At 34.8% G+C, this 15,453-nt stretch overlaps 1 protein-coding gene across 2 annotated transcripts in view; it reads left to right on the top strand.

The window, feature by feature from the left end:
* PALLD (palladin, cytoskeletal associated protein) overlaps positions 1–15,453 on the top strand; it is a 172,422-nt gene that overhangs the window by 66,196 nt on the left and 90,773 nt on the right. For both annotated transcript variants that reach the window (XM_072334084.1, XM_072334081.1), the window contains 2 exons: positions 2,677–2,796; positions 4,095–4,437. In XM_072334084.1, the coding sequence (XP_072190185.1) occupies positions 2,677–2,796; positions 4,095–4,437 (463 nt within the window). The remainder of the gene's footprint in view (positions 1–2,676; positions 2,797–4,094; positions 4,438–15,453) is intronic.

Here is a 15,453-nt window from a genome sequence, read left to right as displayed (position 1 = left end):
TGATGAAATTATTTGTCAGTTGACGATTACCGGGAAGGAGAACAGACATCTTCAGATCATCAGATGCTACTTAGAACAGTAACAGAAAGAAAACTAATTATATAAATCAGAATCTAAAACTAGAAAAATACACTGAGCATTATGTATCCATATAACGCTACAGAATTCTTATGTCAAACCAGTATTTTATTTCTACCTTTTCCACAATGATAAGCCTTTTTGTAATGACCCAGAAGGTCAGCAATTCTTGATTTGGGCATGATAGCAAAATGACTAAAGAAAATGCTGTTGTGTGGCTCCCACATGCTTTTAGCGCAATCTCCCTTTTAATTAGTTCTCTCTCCTTTTATTTTCTTTGGGTTTTTTGTTTGTTTGTTTGTTTTTTGGTTTTGATTTTAATAATGCTTTTGTTTTAGTTGGTTTTCTCATGATTGATTGAGCAGAAAATATGTTTTAGCTTGCACATCCAGTTAGGTAGACTGAGTTTTAAGCTTCCATTATTTTCATTACAAATTTAATGTCATTTTCTCTTGCAGATATTGCTGCAGTTTACCTTGCAAAGTTTTCCAGTATACTGCTTCAGTAAACAAGCCATGTCACAGTTTAATTCATTAGAATTCTTTTATTACTGAAGAGTAAAGATCTGCTCATCTCGTGTGATCATACTTGCAAAACTGAAAGAACAGTGAATTAGCTATGCTGTGTGGAAAAATGGAAATTCCACTGGGTGTTATATTTTGTATTACCTTTGCCCCCGTTCAAATAGCAGTTTTGAGCATGGTGAAAATGATTTTCTTTCACCCAGCTTTCAGAATTCTGTTGTTCATTAAACAGGAAACTAGAAGGCTGCCTGTATCAGATTGCATCCCCAGAGCCATTTCAATCCAGGAGTGTGCACGTGTGCTTAAACTGCTTAGGACACACTAAGGCTAAAAAAAGCTGATCTCAGTAGTTCAAAAACAAGCTTGTGTTACTCATTACTTTCCTGATAAGAGCTTTCATGAGTCATTTAATCTTCATCTAGGTCAGATAAGATCCAGTGTGCTACAGTATTAGCAGACGTGCCTCTTACAGCTACACAGAATGACTGATTTGTGTTGCCAAGAAAAAACAACAAAAAAACCCACCGTGTTCTGCTGTCTGAAATATGAGCTCTGTGCCAAGTCTTTAGTTAGTCATTCATTTTTAGTCCATTTCCAGTACACTAAGTTCTTGGATACATTGTCATTTATAACTGGAAATAATCCATAATTCTTTTGTTAACTTTCTAAATGAGACACTGGTTTGCCCATCCACAGTGACAACTAGGAAAAAGAGGAAAAAAAAAAAGAAGAAGAAAAAATCAAGAACAAAAAAAGCTAGAAAATATTTTCATTGTTTAACCTAAAAGAAATGAGGCTAGGCTTACTGAACATCTCATACAGAATAATTTTCATCTGAAAATTAATGGAGTTTGAAGCATTTTACTGCACTTTTCAGTTTGTGTTTATTAACTGTATTCCACTGATTATTTTTCTTTTTTTTTTTTATAATATCTGGGATCCTACATGAATGTCCTTGAAATACTTTTTTTCCTTTTACTTTTCTAAATGAAATAGAGTTCTGTTAAACTTTGAAACATGTTTTTAATCAAGAGCTTTTCTGTGATTGGTTTTGGGACTGGAAAATGAGCTTAATCAAAAGAAAGTTGTGTTTAATTAACTAAACATGACTTAACAGCATCCAAGATTAAAGTTAGGTAGGCATGTCGTGAAAATTCTAAGATTGTTCAGCTTAGCTACACTGTGAGCCTCTTTAAGGTTGGCATACACTTAGAATTAAAGATAAAATGAAGTGACTTCTCTGAAGAATCTGGAAGTTTAGTATGTAGATAATTAAATATGTTCATAATAAGAGTATGGAATGAGTTTAGAAAACATTACCTTGAGACTCAACCTGAAATATGAATGGTCCAGCTTCTGTGGAAGTTTTCTGAAACAAGCTCTGGTATAATCAAGACAGGAAGCATATATGAGATGATGGTGTATCTTCAACAGCTCCAGAATATGTCTGTGTCTCAGAATTCTGAAGAATTTCGGAGGATACTCTTTTGTCCTATATTTTCTATGTATCCATCCCTCCCCCCTATGCAGAAATGAAAGCCATCCTTTCAAACTCTAAGGGGCATTCCTTGTGCATGCAGAGTTTTTAATTCTGGTCAGTTTACATAGAATATTCAGTTGGAAGTGATGACAAAATAATTTCTGGCTTTACTGGGAATGGGATTTGATCTGAACTGTTTCAATAAATAAAAAAAAATAAGGTAAAGAAGCAATGACTTATACTACTGGCATTATTTAGGTAGGTAGATTCAAGAAGAGCTTACAAGTCCTAATTGTATATAGAAACCATTAAATTGATTTGTATGACTTGGTACGTGTTCTGCATTAAAAAAATATTCCATGTGTAAGATAATTTGCAGATCAGTAATTGCAAATTATTTTTCAAGACAGTTTCTTTTTGAATACCTAGATTGGTAGATTTACTCATTTTTACATACAGTGACATACAATGTCCTTTGAAAGCCCAGCATTTGGCTAAAGAGCACTTCATGGTGTTCTTCTCACATGCAATGCAAAACATTACGTGGTTCCATAAGCAGTTTATGATGTGGTTTATTTTTCTGTTTATTTCCAGAAGAGATATGTACCCTTGTAATTGCAGAAACTTTTCCTGAAGATTCAGGACTTTTCACATGCACAGCAACAAATGAATATGGTTCAGTAACAAGCAGTGCACAACTAACCGTCTGCTCAGGTATGTGAGAAAAGGAAAGAGGAGGTTTTAATCATGGGTCTTTGATCATTAATTTATCCGTGATGTCTACTTCATTTGTAGAAAAAAAACCTGCCATAATACAGGGGTCCCTTTTTCAGACCTTCATCTCACAGTCTGAATATTCCCGCAACACTGACTGATACAATATGAATATATGAAAGTAGCAGTTGGATGGGGGATGGATAAATGATTTTATTTGTTCTCAGGTAGCATGAGATTGATCCCTAGAGGTCTATTTCAAAAGTTGAACTACTGAAAGAGTGAAGCATCATCTCAGCACTGCTTTTCTTTAGAGGACAGCAAACAAAAGGTGTTAGTCAAGCATCTGACATATTGCCAGTAAGACTGATGATTAATTAATAAATAAATAAATGATAGAAAGAAAATGCCATATAATAACTCCAGCACATAAATGGAAACCTTGTGTAAATGCATAAAACTGGTTTTACTTTTCTGTCCAAGACTTGCTGTTCAGATAGCAGAAATCATTTGAGTCAAGTGATTACAAAGATGAAAACTTTCCCTAGTGCCACTATTCATTCATGCTATCGGCCAAGAGCAATCTGATACCTCTTTCTAACTTACATTGCTGTAAAATGGGAGAGAAAGCTACCTGACGGTGTTTATGTGAGTATTTATAAGTCATACTGTCAGCCTCAGATTGTTCAAACTGAATTTTTATGTTGACTCACTTCCTAGCTTAGTATTTTTATTCATGTAAAATACATTTTAAAAGTGCCTGCTATGAGCTTGGCAGATGTTTAAACGTTAGGCTTCTGGGACTAGATGGCAGCAAAGGCAAAACAAAAACAGATGGAATTCTGTTACCGAAGGTGGCATATGCCTTTTGTAAAACACAGAAATTTGTTCATGTTATGTTTAGTTTTGTAGTATGTTTACATACAGACTGCGCTTACCCAACTGCCATTGTCAATGTGCTATCTATAAATACATCCTTTACAGTTTTTAAATACCTTGTTTTTAAATGATGCTGACACTCCAGGAAGAGGGAATGCTGTTTCAGCTCCATCGGCCATCTCAGTTAGCAAGTGAATTTACAGAACGGATTGCAAAGTATCTAGAAGGTTCCTTATTCAGGAAGTCCAAAAATGAATAGCCAGTCACACATCTAATTCAGGATAAATTATCAACAGTTCTAGAAAAGTATCTCCACAAAAGCAAAGTGATGTCACTTTTAACAAGCTCAGTGTGCAGCATGTCTGTACCATCTACTTAAATCATGAAATGTTAGAGGTATTCTTTCTGATTTCTTTTAGCTAACTCAGAAAACTCTAGTCATGAGTCACTGACTAGAAAATCCAGCAGTGATGATTTCCACCATTTCCCACCACTTCCTGCAGCTGAATTTAGCTCCCTTGAGCTTTCTCCTAAGAAACACATAGAGACCCACCAAACAAATAACACTGAATTGAGATCTGGAGTGACAGCCCTTCAATTAGATCTCAGTTCATCTGAGGAAAAAACAAATGGTATCCATCCCAATCATGGAGTAAATGGAATGATTAACAGCAAACCAAATGGTGATAAACCCAACTCATCTCCAGCTGTCCTGCTTTCACCTGCAAAGGAGCCACCACCTGTGCTTGCCAAGCCAAAACTGTGAGTACTTTGCTTTGCTTTCTTTTCCTATAAACTTGTTATCTGTTGAAAGTAAATTTTTGTCAGGAGTAAATTCACAATAGACAAACAGTGGAAAATGACTAAACCTTTCTCTTGAACCATCTCCTTATTACTGTATTTTATGTCCCAAAGATCTGAGTATATCATTTTTTTCATAGCACCACATGAAAGGGAAATGCATTGTTGTACACGCCAAGTTCTATATGAAGTTGCTAAAAATTCATTTAGTACTAGTGTCTGTTGTTCTGCTCTTGTTCCTTAGTCACTGTGCCCAGATGTCATAGTGGCCTGAGATTCTTGTATGCTATTCCTTTTTCAACGCTGTTTAGTCACATTTATTATGAATTTATTTATTTATTTGTTTGTTTTGGCAGTGGATTTTCAGGTGTGTATTGGTTGTATAATTTCTTCTATTATGTTTAGCATCCAACTGATTCTGCTGTCTACTGTAACTGAAAATGAAAAGCCATAGGAAGGGAGAAAGGAAATAAAAAAAAAAAAAAAAAAAATTAAAAAAAAAAAAATCCTAAGGGAGCAAATTGGCAGGCCTCCCTCTCAGCATTCACTACCTTCTTCTTTCTGTTGGTCATTATCATTCTAAGCAGCCTTTGACAACTGCAGAAGAGGAGGAAGAATGAAAGAAGCAGAAAGACAGAATGGTGGAAAAATAGTATTTACTGGCAATTGCATATATGGGAGGTGTGGACTGACCCAGGTGGTCCTCTGTTCATCTCATTCACTGCAAGACCCATTTGTCAGGGAAGGAGATAGTATCTTGGGCAAAGTAATTAAAAGCAAATTTCACCCCAGAGCCTTTTTCCAGCATTGATATTACCCTGGGTAAAGGAGAGAAAGGTGTGTAATAGACTTTTCATTGTATGATGTCTGCTCCTACTTTTTTTGCTTTAAAAAACAGAGTAAAATCACTGTCTAATGTTTCACCAAATATATCATTGAACTTTATCAAGCAAATGCAAACAAGAACAATTGAAGTAGTACTGGCTAGCAGAAGACAGTAGATATCTTAATGAAGTTGGAAGTAACTTCCAGTTTGAGCTGAAGATAAAAGATCTTCTTGGTGTTCAAATAACACAATCTTTATCTAAAAGAAAACAAAGCAGTTAGTGGCTTTATAAGGAGAATTAGTCGCTTAGGTTCTTAATTTTTAGAGTGACATCATGACTAATTTTAGCCAGACTTTTGACACATGCCAGTGATGCAAAGCAACACTTAAGGATAGCCAGCAATCCAGTGGTTAAAGCCTTGGACCAGACTAAAGTCAGGTGTAAGTCTGGAGCTTGCCTAACAGAGCCTGGTGCACTGAAGCTCAGAGAATTTGAAGCTGTGAAAGCTTCAAGTTTGTTCTTATACTGAAGAGCAATGTTTTGGAAATTGTGAGAAAATATGTGATTAAGGAAAACTGATTTCTATTTAATTCTACTAATGCGTATGATAATGTCATTTTCTTAAGCAGCCTTGGCTGGGAAAGAAAGACAACAAAAATGCTCAGCTTGAATGCTAAGCACTAATTTATGTGTATATATATACATATATATGTGTGTGTGTGTGTGTGTATATATATATTTGTTTTTAAGTTATCGCATCTTTGGATGAAAACACAGGTAGAAAAATAGGTGTTCCTGTGTAGTCTGAAAGACAATCACAGCAGTGCTCTGGTGCCTTTATTGGTATGAAATAAAAAGTAATGGAGTGTTGTCAAACGGTGAAAAGATAATCCACATCTCTTATGTGATTTAGCATCAGAAATATATACAGTTATATATTCAGTATTTATTTGTTAGGGTGAAAGTATGGAAGGCAAAAGCATTGTCACTACAGGAATGAGAAACAAACAAACAAAAAAACCCCAAGCACTCTTTCTGATAGGAAAAGTGAGTGGGGTAATATATGACTGATATTTCCATATTCTTTAAAATGCAAAGGTCCATCCAGGGGCACTTCTATTTCGTCTGTAGTGCTCTTTCAAGATTGTAAATCCTTTAGATCCTTACCATGCCGATCACTTGCTAATAAGGACTATCCACAAGAACACTACTATGGTAGAAACAACTAATGCTAGTATGGAGGAAGCAAGAATAAACAACACTTCTAAAATGATGATTTTTTACTACAGAACTGCAAATAATTTAAGTATAACTTCTCTTAAGAGAAAAAAGATGTAATTTTCCTTAGAAAGCTAGATTGCCTATGCTTGGTATGGTAATATTTGCATGTAAAAATGTATAAATGTATACTTATGTGAAAGTGCTGTAACTGAGTTGTTTCACGATAAATCAGCTACAGTAAAACTACACAAACTCGAAGAGATAGAAAGCTATTTCAGCTTCACCTCAAGATAGAGATTTCCATCTTGTACTAATTGAGTGGATCAGATGTTGTACATTAATAACGTATTTGTTTGTACCAACGTAAATTCAATTTTATGAGACAGTATTGGTCCCAGTGGCTTTCATGATTCCTCATTTAGAAACTTAAAGCCACATGGCAATGGGACAACCATGTCTTTCATATTCCTGAAAATATTCACAAACAACTTGGGTATTGAAATGACGTGCTGGCCTGTTGGCTGTTAAAGGCAGTCTTGTAAGGGAGTAGAGTGCCATTTTTTGTTTCCATTCCTAGAGGTGACCATAGTGAAAACATAACAGCATATAGGCACTTAAAATTGAAATTATAAATGACTAACCAATTTTTGTGCTGTTTCTGCTTTCTGTTACTTCAGTTGCCTGCTTAAGACTAAAGAATAACAATCCAAAAATGGTAGCGGTTATTCCTGAGAAATTTCCTTTTTGCCAGTGTCTTTATTAACAATATATATTGTCTATATTAACAATAATATTGTTAAAGGGTGCTGAACAAACTTTAAGCTATTTAAAATCTGCAGCAATACAGTTCTGAAGCTCTTTTGTAACACTCAACAACCACAACAAGAAAAGTAAAACATAGGTGAGAAATACATTTTTAATTTTTCTTCTTTCTTCTCCTGGCAATGATGTTTCCTGACCCTTAGTAAATGGAGAGAACAAGCTGGACATCCTGCTTACATAAACACTAATCAGTGTTTTAACAGGAAGAGTCAAACATCCTTGCATATGTTATAAAACATGAGTTTTCAGTGAACACCCCCCAAAAATTGTGCACACAGGACTTCTGTGTTTTTCAGCTTCATTTATTTTAGCACTGAAAATAATCAAGGCTGTAGGATAAACAAGGAAGCGGAGGAAAATTAACACAGGTCTAGCCATTAGTTTGTGTGTGGGCATTTTTAAGTTTTTAGTCAAACACATGCTGTAAGCTTTTGTAAATTATTAGTGCCTCCAAAAGGTGGTCTCCCATTCTTTTCTGCCTCGCTGTAGCTTTATTCCTTTGTTGCCTCCCTCTTAGCTTTATTGCCAAAGTATTGATACTCCTAGTTCCTTCTAAGATGTCAAAACTAGGCTTTTATTTCTGAGAAGCAAATAGAAGTTAGAAGCTCAGCCTAAGCACTAAGAACTTTCTCCATTTTCAGTTGGTGCTGAAAGTGTTTGGAATGTGGGTCCACAAACAAGCAGATGCTGTTGCAGAATAAAGACAGCAAAGGTCAGGAGGCAGGGACTCTGTGCAGTTGGATTTGTTTGCTTTTTTCTGTAGCAAGGTTTAGATCAGTATAAAAAGGAGTTTATGATGCACCTTTGAACAAGAAAATCCATGTGGAAATGTACCATCTGTCTGCAGAAACAGCTTATGGAAGTCTTACAAAGGTCTTGGACTAAAAACATTGAAATGAAACATACTGACTTTTGAAACTTTTGTTATTTTCTTTGCTTCTAACTGAGACTGGATAAATTTGATATTTGGAATCCAGTTTGATTTTTAATAGGAAGTTCCTGTAGGAGGTGTTCCTGGATTCTCTCAATATTGCAAGATTTATTAATTTGTTTACTACTAACAAGCTCATTTGTTTACTAATAACAAGCTTCACTGCATTCTAACCCTTATAGTGTTAACATAATGTGTACCTACTTCATATTTACATGGCTTTGAAAATACTGTACAACCACGCTTTCTTTGGTATTGTTACACTGCTGACCTCATAACTCCATTTTTGAAGATGTATGGATTTAGACAGTACTTGCTATCAGGCTCTTTGATGAGTATAAAACTGATCAAGAATCCATTGAAATGAAAGAAAAAACAAGTTAAAAAAAGACTCGGAGAGGTATTGGCCAAAGTTTTCAGCAGAACTAAATTAGAAGGTGAGTTGGCACACTAAAGCAAATGCTGGTGTCACTGCTCAGGACATGTCTGACAAATGAAAGCATGATCCCAAACCAGCACATTTCATGTCCTGCATAAAGCGATGTGAATGTTGAATGTGATGATTCTGTGGAAGGGGCCTGGAAATTAAACAAAAAATAAATAAATAAATGTGAGCAAGAAGTGAGGGAATTATTTTTAAATTAATGCTCACAAATTTAAGAGCAAGAAAGTCAACATAGCATTCTTCTTGGCAAATTCTGAAGAAAAGGAAGAGCAAAAGAGACATTTCAGTATACTTGGAGTATTGAAGTAGATTCTAGGAACTGCTTGGCAGCTCTTATATGAAGCATTTTTGGCTTTGAGAACAATTTACATAACAAAAATGATTAGATTTATAAAATAGTTATATAAAACGTTCAGAACTTTGCCTTTGAGTGAAGTTTGGTTTCATTGGTAGGATTTACTATGTCCTTAAATATGGAAAAAGGCACTGGTGAAAACGTTAGTAGATGAGACTTCTTTACCCAGGCTGTGTAGTAACAATTTAGTGTTGAGCTGACTTCTCTCATCTAGACTTGTTAAGGGGACAAAAGGTAACATACCTTGAGGAAGACTTGAATGTTTGAAGAAAGTTTAGCAAGCAGACAGTTTCTCTATGTCCGTCCTACTGAAAAGACCTTTTGTGATTCTCCTAGACTGTCTTAGACAGTAGTGTTAGGCAGCTACCATCATCAATCTCAACAGAATTTCAGTATACTTAAAACAACAACAACAATATATATATATATATATTACAATATGGTTGTTTATATATATAATATTATAATAATTCAAGTATCTTGACTAACAAGAGACATCACTGCAACAGCTTTTCTATGGATTTGATTTTAAAAACAATCTTTTTTTTATTTGGTGGGGAGGCGAGGGGGGGGGAAGTGTTATTTATACTTTTACGGAAAACATTAGTCCAGTGCATTGGTAGTTGTGAAAAAGTAATAGTGCTCATTTCATCAAGTCCCTAAGCAAAAAAATAGAAAATATTATTTAATCATGAAATGTGAAGCAAGAAGCTTTGAGAAAAATAATTGAAATGTAATTGAGTCTTGCTTCGAGTTGAACTCTTTCTAAGAGGTACACCTGGTTTTCATGAACACAAGAGGAAGGCGCTGGCATCTTCTGCCAATGTTTGTTCTATAAAATATTTGGAAAACATGTTCAGTAGAGTCACAACAGATAATTGTACACATATTAAGTTCTCTTTGATACTACAACTTCTGATGTATTATAGACACTTCAATAATCCAGAGTAGGCATAAACGTAATGATGTCAATTTAACTGGGCAAAAGACCAGGCAAGTTACATCATTCAAATAGCAAAATTATATACAAGTGGCAATTCTTTCTGAATGGAACTCTGAAGTTATATATTCAAGTTATGGCTTGAAATCTGCAAGAAAATGATGGGTGGTTAGTAGCTGCTCCCATTTTTTCCCTCAAAAAATAAACAAAATGTAACTTGAAGATTCATTTAACTAAGGTAAATCCTGGATTGCTTATTTATTGCATACTTTGTATATTCAAAAAAGTAGCAAAACTAATGGCATATGCTGGTGTTCGTATGCTGGCTTCTGTGAGAGTCCCAGTACCTACTGTTAGGGTGTCCTTTTTGTTTAACAAACTTATTGCTTGAACTTACCCAATTACAGAAATATCTAACTACCTGCAATAGATCCTACCATTCTGTCTGCAGTTGGTCTTTGCCCATGCTTTTAAAAACTTCTTTGGAAAACCAGGAGCTCGCACTTGGGCAGATAATTTCTAGACAGGATACAACAGCTTATGAAGTTTAATCATAACCTTGCAGTTACATACCTACTCATTTTTATTATTCCTCTGCTACCTCCTGACATATGCCAGATTTTTTATGGAAGTGATTTAACTGGCTAATGGTTTCCAATCTTCTTCCAACTCTGATTATAGTGCAAAGCTTTGTTGTTTCATTTATGGCCCTCAGGTTTATCTTCCATTATGTTTTGCATTTACTTACATTGATTGTGTTTTTCACTTTCTGTCCCACGTCAAGAAATGTTCTCTGGTAAGAAAAACAGGAGGTTAGAATTCTGTTATATTCATTTCTCTCTCATTCAGTATGCTTGCTATAAACCTTTGCATGAAGAATATCTTTGTACTAAATGATTGCCATATGCAGTCACTTGAAGGTACTGTGGTTTAAAAATACTGATCTGCCAGACAATTAAAGCCATCTTTTTAGTTAACAACTCAAGCAGATGCACAAACTAAATAGATCAAAGGCCTAAGAGCTGAGCAAGAGAAGCAGGTCCTGTTCTACTGTCCTTATTAGATGCTGGTTTACAAATATCAACAGACTTTTTGCTGTCGCAGGGACTTAAGTGTAGGTAAGAACAGAAAAGGCTTATCCAGTGGAGGGAGCTGTGTTGCTTGGGTAAGTAGATGTCTGTTCAGTAGATAGTTCAATACTTCTAGAAAACAAACTATGGTGAGAACCAGGGGTACAGACCACATTCAGAGATCTTGTTCATGGACTAGCAGGAATAATACCATGGGGAATATATGACTAGTGTTTAGCTATGGAAGGTAAGCTGAATTTAAAACTAATAGTAAGGATGGTAGAAAATGCCTCAGTGCTCAGGGCATGAAACTAGCAATGTTTACACAACATTTCAAATGGCAATGTAAAAATTTCTCCAGGGAATTCTTGCACTGACTGTTGTACCAAGCAGAACAATTGTTTACTAAAGATAAAATCACCTGTTTGGTAGACTTGATAATGTATAATACATTGTGCGTGCGTGTGTGTGTGTATGTGATACATTTGTGTGTACGTGCAAAGATATATAAAATGTAAAATTAGCACTTCAGAATACTTCTGCATGTTAGCTTGTGTCAAGCCTTAAGTATCCCCACCAAATGCCATAGTGTACTTAGTCAGGAAAGCAACTAGCATACGTGAAGCTCATTGAATCAGTGCCCGAGTAAATGTCTCAAACTTTTGCTCCCAGGATAAAATGTAGGCAACAGTCATATGACCTCTTTAAGGCATATATTTTTTTTTATCTTTCAGCTACTTTCCTGTTACTACTCAATACAAATTTGTTAAAGCAAACCTGTTTGATACATACGTGCTGTATACTTTTTTTTTTTTTCCCTTCAGAAATGTGAAGCATCAGCTCACCGCAACATGAAACCTATGGTTTTATCTTTACTCCATATGTCTTGACATGAGCAAATTACTAGCTTGTTGCTTTATTTATTTATTTGTTTGTTTGTTTCTTTATTTGAGATGTGCATTCTAAATCAAATTAAGATAATGCTTTGTTTTCATACTCTAAGATCAAAGCCAATGGAGTTCAGACTCAGCAATGATAGGATGGTACAAAAAGTGTGTATAGGATAGTACAAAAGTGTGTAAGATACAGATATTAGTCTGTGATTCATCCTAATGAAGGTGTGGGATCAGTCGCCATCTGTGCTTGTAAAGATTATCAGGTGCTCTCCTTCTACTCCACTTGTATTTCTGGCACTACCAGAAGCTAATCAGCTTGAATTGATCTTACAGGGCCACCAAAATAAGATTCATTCCCAAATTATGCAATCCCTTTCTTTCCTGGCTCTTAGCGATGCATTGTGTATGGACTCATGACTTTTCAAAAGAAACAGAGGCTCTTCTGTCAGGGTTCATAATACATTTGAAAATTGTCTGTAGGACTATTGCCAAGGAAATTATGTGGAATGTAATAAGGAAAATAACAAGTCAGATGAGAAAAAACATACCTGCAAATGAAAGTACACTCAAAATGACCTTTAATTTGTTGATTCCTTAGTCTTCAGTTCTCTATGTCCAATAGAGTGCCTGTGTTTTTGTCTGCTTTATACAGTTGATAAATCATCAATCCATTTGAGGAATGCTGATTTGACTTCCAGAGGGTGATAGCAGCAGCTGAAAAATGTATTGAAGAAAATGGGTTGAATGCCATTAAAATCTGGTTAATGTTTTCAGTTAAACAAAAAGAAAATATTTAAGACTGAATGAAGAAGCTAACTCAATTAAACTTGCTTGATGAAGTTCACAACAACTTAAATTCGTAGTATTTAGTATATTAATACTGAAAACTTAGAGTTATTTAGTATTTTCCCTTAGTGTTATTCATTTCAGTAAAGCAAACTGAGTCCAAGGGGTGGCTCAAATTCTGTTGATGTATTTCTACAGTGAAAAATTGAGATAGTGATATCCTACTAACAAGACAGAGGAAAAATTTTGCTTCCTTAGATTACACAATTGAAAGCCATTGGTTTAAGAATTTTAAATATGTTGTTCAAATTGTCATAATGAAAAAAATAAGTTCAAATAACTAAAGCTTGATGTTTTCCTCTCTCTTTCCCTCACTTGATTCTACTCAGGTGCTCTCTTGCTCACACGTGCTCTCTCCTGTTTATCTCACTCCTTCTCTTCTGTCACTGTAATGAAATGCCTTCACTAGTCAGACAATGAACATGTATCTCACACAAAGTTCATCCCTTCAAGTCTAAGCAATTTTGTTTTAATTGCACTTTCGTGTATTCATGAGGCCTCCAAGGTTTCTCAGCTGAGTCAGAGAAATAATCAGAGCTTATCTTCCATTTCACATACAGGAGTATAAGAGTTGCTCCTGTTTGTTGTTTTTGTTTTTTTTTTTTTTTTTTTGGTTTTTTGTTTTTTGGTTGTTTTTTTTTTTATTTTGTTGGTGAGTTCTGTTTTATAATTTAACTGTTGCATTTCATTCTTCTGCTTGAAGGATTTAAATATTTGGATGATCTTGACAGATGTGTAATATTCAGATATTCAAAATAATTAAGTTCCTAATGAGCGAAAGAAAGACAGTAAATGTTTGAGTTTTCAATTAAAAATTTATTACAAAGAGATTGCATTGAAGGCAAATGCTTTCAGTGAACCAATGACTCTGTGTAATATCTAATGGTTATGCTGGTCTGTTTTAATGGTACTGACATTACAAGGTCATGTATTCAGGGTTTTATAGAGATAACAGCATTCTTTGAGTTTCAGTATTTAAGTCAATTTCTTGCTGAACTGAGTGGAAAATATGCTGTGTGTTTTTTTTTCTCTTACACTCACCTAGAGTGAGAGTTAAGACCTTGGCAAATGCAGATATGAAAAATTTAATGGAGGTAAACTTCAAGCAGAACTGTGTATGATCTTATTGTATGTACAGAAAAGTATGTCAGTAATTCTTGTTTCACTGAATATCAAATTAGACATTATTTTTTGATAGTGTCATTTCACCTGGCAAACTGCTAATGATAAGCTGATGAAAATTTTTCAGTGAGGAAGATGTATAAGATGCCAAACCTCTATTCTTGTTTAAAATATAAGCAAACAGAGGTAAAACAATATTAAAACCATAATATGATCCTGGAAGTAATCTGTGAGATAAAATCCAAAATATCTTTTTGAAATCTAAGTAAAAAAGACACTTTCTCATCTTGTAATTTTCTGCTTATTCTGGCCTGGATTCTGGAAGAATATAGACTTCTCCAGTTCTATATATGTGCAGTGTACTTGCCAAACACTAACAGGTAGTGCTCTGATGCCAATTAATGTGGGTTTATCTCATGAACTTTCAGAAGGTACCTTGCTGATTAATGCATCGTGTGAGTCCATTGGTATTTTTCCCTTCCCTGTCTCTCCTTGTTTCCTTTCTGTATTTCAGTCTGTACCTGATTTTTCAAACTAAGAATTGCTTTGTCTTTTCTTTGTACTGACAGCTACATTCCAGTGTTATTATTGTTTCATTTGGAAGACAGTGGCAAATGCAAACAAACTTTGCTAAGCTTAAAGCCTCTATTGTCCTAGTGAGGACCTTTGGTCAGAGTACTTGAACGGCAGCTTTTTGTAGTTCAGCTGCTGTAAAAGAAATAGAGTAAGCAAACCTTGTATCTCTGTAGATTCTTCTCAGGTTACCAAGAATAAGAAGAGGCTTTGGCAGTGTCATCTGTTTGAAAGAACTCAACTTTGTGGTTTGCATTTCTCACTGTTAGCTCAAAAAATTAGAGCACTGACAGCAATTGCTGTTCCAAAAAGCAAAGTGGAATACCATGATTTACTGCTCTTTTAGCTTAAGTGAACTTTAGCTTAAGTGAACATGGAAACAAATTTATCTTCTGTTGATGCACTTCTAGACAGGGGGGGAAAAAAAAAAAGAAAAAAAAAAAAAGAAAGAAAAAAAAAGCCAACGAAACAAATGTAACCTACACAGAAAACTCAAAAACAAACAAAAGAACAACAAAAATCTTTTTAGGTTATTACCAAATATTGAAAACCTGCAATACTGAAGTGGCAAATGTTATTAGAAAAATCTGGTTTTATTTTCTGACAGCTGATTGTTCCAAATATTAGCAATATCTTTGTGATTCTGTAAATTCTTTCAGTTACTTACAGGATAAAATTGCCATTGTTGTCATTGGAGATTACAGTGAAGCGAGAAGTCCTCTGAAGTGCTTCATTTTTATCATGTTCTTTTTGATTAATTTATGTGGTATTTTAAAGACTTAGGGAAATACTTCTCATATTAGCATAGATGTTATTAGCTTACTAAAATTGCTTAAAGATTGGATACACTTGAACTCTTGTTTACTTTCATAATACTCAGTGGGAATTGAACCCTTCCTTCTTAAACTAATGTAAGATAAACAGTGTTT

The sequence above is a fragment of the Excalfactoria chinensis genome, chromosome 4 (genome assembly GCF_039878825.1).
Source record: "Excalfactoria chinensis isolate bCotChi1 chromosome 4, bCotChi1.hap2, whole genome shotgun sequence".
NCBI classification, from domain to species: Eukaryota; Metazoa; Chordata; class Aves; order Galliformes; family Phasianidae; genus Excalfactoria; species Excalfactoria chinensis.
The sequence above is the reverse complement of the archived record's forward strand: the minus strand, read 5'-3'. Positions and strand labels throughout refer to the sequence as shown.